The 9,488-nt window shown below is 43.9% G+C and overlaps 1 protein-coding gene across 4 annotated transcripts in view; it reads right to left on the bottom strand.

Annotated features, from left to right (window-relative positions):
- Positions 1–321: 321 nt before the first annotated feature.
- tle2a (TLE family member 2, transcriptional corepressor a) overlaps positions 322–9,488 on the bottom strand; it is a 46,533-nt gene continuing 37,366 nt past the window's right edge. For all 4 annotated transcript variants that reach the window (XM_042416993.1, XM_042416992.1, XM_042416994.1 and 1 more), the window contains exons 9-20: positions 9,023–9,118; positions 8,299–8,343; positions 6,949–7,110; positions 6,381–6,507; positions 5,159–5,358; positions 4,796–4,875; positions 3,916–4,165; positions 3,334–3,581; positions 2,440–2,587; positions 2,106–2,256; positions 1,779–1,855; positions 322–1,566 (exon numbers count right to left, since the gene is read on the bottom strand). In XM_042416993.1, the coding sequence (XP_042272927.1) occupies positions 1,459–1,566; positions 1,779–1,855; positions 2,106–2,256; positions 2,440–2,587; positions 3,334–3,581; positions 3,916–4,165; positions 4,796–4,875; positions 5,159–5,358; positions 6,381–6,507; positions 6,949–7,110; positions 8,299–8,343; positions 9,023–9,118 (1,692 nt within the window). In that variant the 3' untranslated portion in view covers positions 322–1,458. The remainder of the gene's footprint in view (positions 1,567–1,778; positions 1,856–2,105; positions 2,257–2,439; positions 2,588–3,333; positions 3,582–3,915; positions 4,166–4,795; positions 4,876–5,158; positions 5,359–6,380; positions 6,508–6,948; positions 7,111–8,298; positions 8,344–9,022; positions 9,119–9,488) is intronic.

Here is a 9,488-nt window from a genome sequence, read left to right as displayed (position 1 = left end):
TTGATTTTTTTTTTTTTTTTTTTTGTCTCAAACATCCAAGTTGAACCTGGCAAGTCTAACTTAGTTGCGGTTTAGAAAGCCAGAAGTGTGCAACACACACACACGCCGGATCTACCTCATTTCTAAACTTCACACCATTACAGCTGCACTGGTCCTTAAGGAGAAGTTTCAATCTGTTTTTTGTGAACAAAGAGGCTCATGAAAGACAAAAACCACTAATGATACACTGCAGATCACAGACAAAAAAACGCACTGATCTATGAAAGATGCCCCACACTCCCGCCTGATGTCTCAAAACAAATCCAAGTCACAGATAACATCCTCGTTTGCCTTTAGAGAACTTTATTTACATGTCCATATATAGCAAGGTTCACGATGCAGTTGTGAAAATACCTGTCTGCCTATGTGCCCTAACAAATACAATAGAAAAAACACATTTAATGTTGAGCGTTAAGGATGAAGATGATGCAGCAGAGGCCACGTCCCCAAAAACTGGAGAGTAGCTGCTGTTTTTTTGTCCTCGGGGTTATGGTTTTCTGTTCCAGGCTGGTTTCCTTAAAAACATCTCCAGAATCAGTTCATCTTTGTTCCTTTGTAAAGAAAAAAAACAAAAACAAATAAAAAAGGAACAAAGACAAACAGAGTCTCTGGACACTTTAGAGGAAACCGAGCTCTGTCATGTCATCTATGTATTGGAGATGATACAATCATGTTGCTGCTGAAACTTAACCAGGAGGAAAAAAAAAAAGGAACATAGCTGGAACCTCACAGCACACCATCCTGCCATCTGCCACGCATCTGCTGCCCCGAGGAGCAGCCACGTGCTGTGGACTGAGCTGGACCGGACCAGGCCAAGCTGACTTGGGCTTTTTTTTTTTTTTTTTTTCTTTTTTCTTTTCTTTTTTTAAACACAGCACAGAATACGGACCGTATTTTTCCATTAAGAGTTTCCAACCCAACCTGAACCCTTCCCACACTTCCTCTGTCCCACGTCTCCGTCATTTTCCTCTCGTCTATCCACTCGATGTGGTCCGACTGCTCGCGAAAAATTCAAAGGCTAAAAAAATAAGTTTTTTTTGCTAATTTCTTGTTCACTACAGAGGTTTTATTTTGTTTAAAAAAAGGGAAAAAAAGGAACAAAAACAAAAGTTCTTTGGAGGAATCCCACAATTGCGCAGCTATAGACTAACCAGCGTTCTCAGAGCATTAAAAACAAAGTTCAGTTTGTTTCTTTTCCAGAGATGTGACTTTGTGCCCCCTTGTTTCTCTCTCTCTCTCTCTCACTGACTGTCTCTCATTTCTTTCACAAACGTAAACAAAAACAACAAAGTACGAGTTGAGTGTCTCTTGTTTCCATGCCACCGATGCTCTGTACAGTCATTGGTGCAGGAGGGAGCCTCAGCTCCGCCCCCTGATTATTAGTTTGCTTCTTTTTTTTTTTCTTCAGCCAATCAGAGTTCAGTAGATGACTTCGTAGACTGTGGCCTTCTTGTCCCCCGAGCCGGTGACGATGAACTGGTCATCAGGGGAGATATCACAGCTGAGGACTGACGAAGACTCCTTCGACTGAACACACAGAGAGAAAGGAAGCCATATTAGAGACAAACTGTTTTAATAGTGACACAGAAAATCATATGTTGACTTTTGGTTAAAGTCAAAACAGAAGTAATTGTGTCCCAAAATAATCCTGTAATATTTAAAGAAGATTGATGACATAATTTCTCATCATGTCGCCTTATTATTGTGCTGTGCATGAAAGTCAGTGTTTGATGGTCTACCTGGAATATGCTGGATCCGTAAGGCGTCCGCCATGCATTCAGGAGGTTATCTTTGCCTGTGCTCACGAACCATTTACCTACAGGACGAAACACACGCAGCCATCAGCAGATAAAGCCTCAGGGGAGGTGAGATATGGAGGAGCCAGAGAGGAGGCGCCGCTTTTGTATAGAACAGGAAAGGTGAACAGGAAGAAACTGTTTTTGAATAATGGGAGAAGCAGAGAGATTTGTTCTGCTTCCCTGTGATTAAACCCACAGGTTATGTGATGTAACCAAACCATCAATCTATGCGGTGTGTATGTGTGATGTGTGCGTGCAAGTACGTACCGCAGTAGGCGAACTTGAGGGAGAGGACGCAGCTCTCGTGGAGGTGCAGCTGGTACTTGTCAGGTTTGGAAACGTGCAGGACTTCCACGTTGCTGCTTTCCATTCCCACAGCCAGCCACTCGCCTGTCGGACAGTAACCAAGAGAGAAGATCTGGAGAGGGAGGGAGGGGGAGGAGGAGGAGGAGGACAGAGTAAAAAAGGAAGATGGGAGGGAGAGAAAAAGCAATGAGGAGATGAGAGTGGAACAGCTTTAATCATTAGTAACCTTACAGTAGACTACTGCTCATCAGTCTGACTTGTGTATATGTATGTGTGTGTGTGTGTGTGTGTTTACCTGTGAGGTGAAGTCATGTTGCTGGAGTTGGCGTCCCTCTCGGAGGTCCCAGCAGCGGACCGTGTTGTCCAGCCCTCCCGTCCACAGCTTGGTGCCGTCGTTGGAGATGTCGATGCAGCTCGCTCCGTCTGTGTGGCCCTGGAACTGCCTGCAGGGAGGAAACACACAAGAGCTTCAACCTCAACGTGAAAACACATAAAGCACATATATACACACACATATATATAAACCTTAAGTTTGCTTCTCTCTTCTTTCTACTTTATTTGAGGTCTCCACCACAAAAATAGTCCCAGGATGAAAGAAGATGAAAGAAATTAAATCAACAATGACTGGAATGGAGACGTGTATTCGGAAGAATTTTAAGGTGGGTCTGTCATTTGAACAGTTAATTTAGAAAATTAGGGAGTTTGGCAAAATACTCCAAATCTAAAACATGTTTGGCTGCTTTGGGAAATGGCTGGCAGCAACGTAAGCAGGTAGTGGTAAATTGTCTGAATAGTGCAAAAAACGTTCCTTTGAGAAGACTTTGAGAAATACAAGCAGTCTGTTTCTCACTGTTAAACACACAGACACACACGGTTTATGCTCAAAACTTAAGTCCATGTTCTCTGCGCTGCATCTATTCTCTCTGCTTTAGTTGCACATCTACAATGTTTGCTTTCCCATCTCTCCACTTTATGATTGATAGTGCAGATTGTGAACATTTCAGAAATAACACAATTTGCTCCCTCCCAATGTACACACTTCCCTTTCTTCTCGTTTCCCACCTCATAACTTCTTTCGTCATTCTCTCCTCTCCCTGCTTGAACAGAATCTGGTAACTTTTCTTTCCGTCTACTCTCCTCATCTGAGCGCAGGAAGCTTGTTACAGTCTCCTCCCTCTCCTCCTCTTACCTGACCAGGGTCTGGTTGTGAAGGTCCCAGACGACGATGTTGCCGTCGCTGCAGCAGGAGAAACAGACCTTGTTGTCAGGGGAGATGGCCAGAGCGTAGCAGGCGGGAGCAGACGACGTCAGCTCCGCCTTGATGCGGGGAGTGGGCGTGGCCAAATCCCAGATCGACAGCGTGCTGGCTTCCCCGCCGACGATCAAGGTCCGTCCGTCGGAGAGCAGCTTGCAGGAACGGATGTAGTTATCTCTGTTCTGATTGGACATAATAAAACAATAAATGTGTAAAGATACACTTATTTTTGTATAGAGGCATATATTGTAGAACTGTACATTGTTAATGATGACAAGGGGACGACGTTAATCATGCTGTTACAGCAGTATCACAGCAATAAATAAAGATGCTGGAGAATTTGGCTTTAGTACAGCAACATCAAGGTAATTCATCATGTAAAAAGGCTTTTTTTTGTGTGTGAAGAGCACTTTTGGTAGTGAAGCAACATTATGAGACACAAGACGGACACCAGAGTGTAAATAAAAGTCTACAAACATCCGTCTGACTTGTCTCCCTTCCTCCCTCGTGTCTCACCAGACAGTCCAGCTGGGCCATGGGGCTCTTGCTTCCTGGCTGGCTGATGTCCCACACCTTGACGCAGCCCTTGCCTCCCGTGTAGACGTGGCGTGTGGAGGTGCTGATGGTGACGGCACACACCACCTCTCCGTGGTTCAGGGTGTGGATCTGGCGGGCGTGGCGAGGGATTCCCGGGCCCAGCAGGGCGTCGGGGGGAAAGGGCACCGGCTGCATCTGGCCGTCTGCGCTCACGTGGAATGAGTAGGCGCTGGAGAGAAGATAGAGGAAAGAAATGGATAATTAAAGACTGCAGTAAAAACACTTCATCAGATGGATTAAATGAGCACTATTTAATACTGCTGAAAATTCACAGAATGTTTTTGTGTATTTTGGCAGTTTTCCTTATACCTACATCATCTATTTCAACTTAGTGATGTCAGCATTTCCAGCATCACTTTTGAAGGATTGAGACTAAAAGTTGACATTTACCACTGATGTCTGCACAACTGAAAAATACTGTATATATTTTGGTACTGTGCTGTGAAAACATTACTGACGTCATGTCATCCACACTGGCTGCAGAAATAAGAAAAATACTCCAAACAACAAAGTGGAGCCAGAAATGGACTGTCTCGAAACATTTAAGTGTTTTAAGAATGAAAAACAAGTTCAGGATGTACAAACACAACAAAAGGATCGTTGGTGCCGAACATTTTGACCTAACAGAGTTCTGGAGACTCAAAATTATTAAAATATTTTTTTCGTCTTTCATTGTTTGTCTTCTCTGTTCTCCTCTGCTGCTGTAACTGAAATGTGAGGAGCCTGAGCTTTTTTAGTACAGTTGGTAGTGAACAGGTGAAGATTTGGGTGATTAGCATGGAAGGAAGAGGAAACTCACGGTTTCCCGGAGGCGGCTGACTGCAGGCTGGCAGGCAGCCCAGGGACCCTCATGTGCGGGTGTGGAGACTCATAGCCCACCTGGAAGACACAGATACCTAATGTAAGAAAAAAAAACACACCTAAAAAAATATCTGAGAGGAGAGTTCATAAAAATGGATAATACAGAGATCATATAAGAGAGCCAAGGTCAGATTCTTAACGATAAATGACAATGCAGCCTTGCTTCCCACTGTTCTCAGTCTAGAACATTTGCTTCTTTTCCATATCCCTCTGCTGGCCTGTCTGGCAGGTTTATATGCTGAGGTATTACAGATGACAGTGACACTGAAAAGACAAATTATCTGTGGAGCGTCTAGCTCACCACAGGGGACCGTCCGTAGCCTGCGGCAGCTGCTGCCGCTGCTGCTGCTGCAGCTCCATTCATCTGGGGGGAGACCAAGTGGAGGCCGGCTCCGTAGCCTGCCGCCCCGGGCAAGTCCCCGTTCACCCCTGGAGGGGGCAGGCCAAAAGCCCCCGGAGGGTATGCACCCTGCACCGCCAGGGGGTTCCTCAGACCCAGAGCTGGAGGAAGGAAAACAGAAGGAGGAAGAGACCAGAGAGAGTTAATTTGTTGTGAATTATCTAGTTGAGCAAACTATTGATCGAGAGAAAGAAAACTGTATGTCAGTCATCCACAGAGCTTTATCTATCACTTTAGCAAAGGCTAGAATAAGTTTCTCATTTTATTGAGGTGACTCTGCAGAGCCTTTCAGTGTGTGAGACAGCTGTGACTGACAGGCTGTGAACAAGCTGCCGCCTGCAACAAAAGGCAGGACAACGCTGCTGAGTGCAGCACTAGACCACTACTGACCCCTGCTGGCCACCACGCCTTCCTGCAGTGAGACACTGTGTGTATTTGTGTGTGTGTGTGTGTGCGCTCATTAATGTCTCATATATCCAATATCTGTGCATGTAGGTGCATCTATGAGCGCTTTGCACACACAGTGTGTGTGTGTGTGTGTGTGTGTGTGTGTGAGAAAGCGGCACGGGGGTTTACAGGTGATGTGAGGAAATAAAAAAAAGAGAGAAAGAGATACACTGGAATAGATGGACGCTCATTATGAAGCAGCTCACAGTCACAGTCCATCACCTCTCCTAATCTTTCCATTTAAAAAGTGAAGCGCGCTGAATATTTTTGCCCACAGCTGCTTATTAAGTCCAGATGGTGGTCGGTGGTGGGGAGCTGGCTGACACCCATACCAACTACCGCGGCTCGATGTTGATAGAATCACTACATGTAACAAAGCCAGTGCACGCTAAAAAAACCCCATCTCTGCAAATGCTGAATGAGATTTCTAATTGATCCCCTGTGTGTAGTGAAAGCTTGTGTCCCTGAATGGAGGGCTGCAGACATTTATCTTTTCAGTCTCATGAGCAACATGCCAAGAAAAAAAAAAAAAAAAGAAAATTATTTTTCCAACACATTCCAATTCAGACTTCAACTTCAGAGATCAATGTTTCCTTTTAACAATAACATACATGCAAGTTCCTTCAGATGATGTGCACCAGAGGAAAAAAAATGCAAGCTTGTGGTCCGCTCTTACCTAGGGGGTCCACGCCAGGTTTGCCGGAGACGGGTCGGAACTGTGGGGGTCCGCTGGGTCCGGGGGTGTTTGACTCTTGAGACATGGGGGTACCTGGCTTCATACCTGGAGTACTGGACTTCTCCCTCTGGAGGGAAGGTGAAGAAAGAAAGAATTATTACAAAATAAAAAAGGAAAAGGAAATACATTTAGAAGGAAGAGAGAAATAAACAGAAAGTAGATCTAGATAAATCACACAAACAAGAAGAGAATGACAGCGAGGATGACTGAAGGCAGATGGGACTCGAGGAGCGCTGTGGGATGTCAACAGCTCAGACTGAATGTGTGTGGGATGTTGAATATACAGCATAATAACTCCGAGACCAACTATTGACCTTGAACAAAACAGCAGAGTGTGCTGACAGAACAGAAACGCTGATGTCCTATACTCCAACATACCATGTGTGTCTGAACATTTACAGCTAGGTCAAATATTTGTCTTTTGCAGTCTATGTGTGGGGAAAGTGAATTGAATGGGTAAATGCATACTGTGTTAATACAGATGTCTAAGTGTGTATGTGTGTGGTACCTGAGGGGGCTCCTTGCCGCGAGAAGGGGAGGCAGCGCTGCTGGAGGAAGCCAAGGAGGTGGGGCTGGCCTGCGGGGGGCCATCCTTACGGGACGGGGGCATCTTGTCCAAACCGTTCTCCCTGGACGAGTAGGACTGCACACTGCGGGGGGACGACGGGTCCTGGATTCGAAACACAGCTTTATTAACACAGGACAGAAACAAAAGGTAGTGGTGCTTCGTCGCTAAAGAGATCCCTTGGCAATCAACCAGTGTGTCCCGTTTTCTTCTTGTGTTTATTTGTGTTTGATTTTCTGTAGGTGGCACTCTTTTCTTAGTTTGTTCAACCACGGGGCCTCATGCCAACTATACAGCTCTTCCTCTATTGATTCCAAACTAACTGCAATGAACATAAAAGAAATCAATTCCTGGCACCAGAGGAGTTTTCACAACAAAATTCACCAAACACAGCACAAGTAAAGTCACTTTTATTATATGCACACAGGACACTTACATTATTCATGTCAAAGTTTTGCAATTTTTCACGTCTGTTCTAAAACAACAGTCAGGTGCCCAAGTGAAAACTGACATGTTTTTCTTGCTGTAATCATTTCTCCTGTTCATACTGACCATTAAGAGATTCCTTCATAATTCACCTTCAATGTAAGTGATGGGGGACAAAATCCACAGTCCTCCTTCCACACAAAAGTGTATTTAAAAGTTTATTTGAATCTGATATAAAGCTTCAGCTGTCCAAAAGAGTAAAATCAAGCCAATATCTTAAAAAGTTACTGTCTTTTTAGTGCATAATTCCATCTGTTTGTTACTATACATCCAACGCAGCTCCCTCGAGACACAAAGAGGAATTTATTTTACTAAAAAACTACCTGTGGAAGATATCCACTTCATTTGACAAACTCAGACAGCTGAAGCCTCATATTATCTTCAGATAAACTTTTTACATTTTTGTTCAAAACGAGGGCTGTGGATTATGTGCCCTATTCACTTACACTGTAAGCGCATTTGGAGGGAATCTTCTAACAGTCAGTATGAGCAGAACGAATCATTACAGCGAGCAAAACCTGTTTCAATAATCATTTGGGCTCCTGACTGTTGTTTTAAGACAGACTTGAAAGACTGTGAACCTATCCTCTAATATTTTTGGTTGATTGTACTTTCCGACCTCATTGCAGTCAAGTATGCGCACATGTGCTTTATGGTTGTATGTTGGTGAATGGGTTGCAGGCCGAGGTGGGAGGAGGACAGGAGGGTATTGTTATTATTATTCAGATGGTCCTGCTGTGTTTACATGATGTATGCAGATGAAAGCTGTGAAGTGAGGCCAACAGAGGCCGGCGGCCGCCTACTAACCTCATCCACCACCAAATTATCATCACTCTTATCCGCATCGCTGCCCTGTGAGAGAAGAGAAAGTGAGATTAGATATGGTGCACTGCTGTCCGATGTATGTAGATCACATGTAGAAATATACAACAAACACTTGAACCAGAAGTGTGTGTGTGTGCGCGTAAGGCTGCTATTTTGCAAAGGTAGACATCTGAATGAATGAATACACACACACACACACATATATATATAATTTATTAAAATGAAAAAAATAGAGGAAATTAAATATTCTATCTTTATATTTCATTGTCTGCTATGGTTGGAATTTTGGTTAATTTATATATTCTAGATTTTTTTGCATGCATTGCTCTTTTTTTTTTCTTTTTTTTTTTACATTTCAGGTCTTCTTGAACAAAGCGATTATTCTGAACTTGATAATAAAATATGCATAAACCATAATACCCACAACTCATTTATCTCCTTCTAAAAATAATCCCATACAATACTTAATTTATCTGCCCTTCCACAATGACTCCAATAGATAAATGCCACTTTTTAGTACAGTAATGACAGCAGGGAGCGTGAATATTTCAATTTGTGTCTAAAAAGAGAGCAGGTCTCCAAAGTCCGCTTGCCTGCTACTATACAGACACCAGTGGTCTAATCTGATGAGGACTAGCACTGGGGTTGGGGGGAAACTTCCCTTCAGTTACTTAAACATTTAACAGTGTTATGAAAGCATCCTCACATAGTCTGTCATGAACTCCTTCTCGTCAGCTTTCCTCTTCTTGCCATTGCTGAGGTAGTCTGCTGCACGACCCTTATCCCCATTGGACAGAGAGCTCTGCAGAGAGGGAGGAGAGGGGGAGATTGAAAGGGAAAAAAAAAGAGAGAGAGAGAGAGAGAGAGAGAGAGAGAACGAGGCAAAGAGTAAAAGGGGAGGTGGAGGAGGAAGGAAGGAGAGAGGAGTGAAGAAAAGGGAGTGAGGGCAGAGAGGAAGGAAGAGGGTGATAATGAGGTGAGAGGGACTGCATAAATCATGTCAGACTCATAAGCTGCAGAGATGAATGTGAAAGAATATCAGCCTGCATCGATCGTCCAGCTCACTGTAGGAGTGAGAGGAAGAGAGAGAAGGCTTTAAGTTTTCTTTAAAGCAGCAAAAAGGATTGTGGAGCAGTTTCAGCGTGCTTTGGCACTGATGCACTTTTTTTTTA

Source organism: Thunnus maccoyii, chromosome 7, assembly GCF_910596095.1.
Source record: "Thunnus maccoyii chromosome 7, fThuMac1.1, whole genome shotgun sequence".
In the NCBI taxonomy this organism is placed as follows: Eukaryota; Metazoa; Chordata; class Actinopteri; order Scombriformes; family Scombridae; genus Thunnus; species Thunnus maccoyii.
The sequence above is the reverse complement of the archived record's forward strand: the minus strand, read 5'-3'. Positions and strand labels throughout refer to the sequence as shown.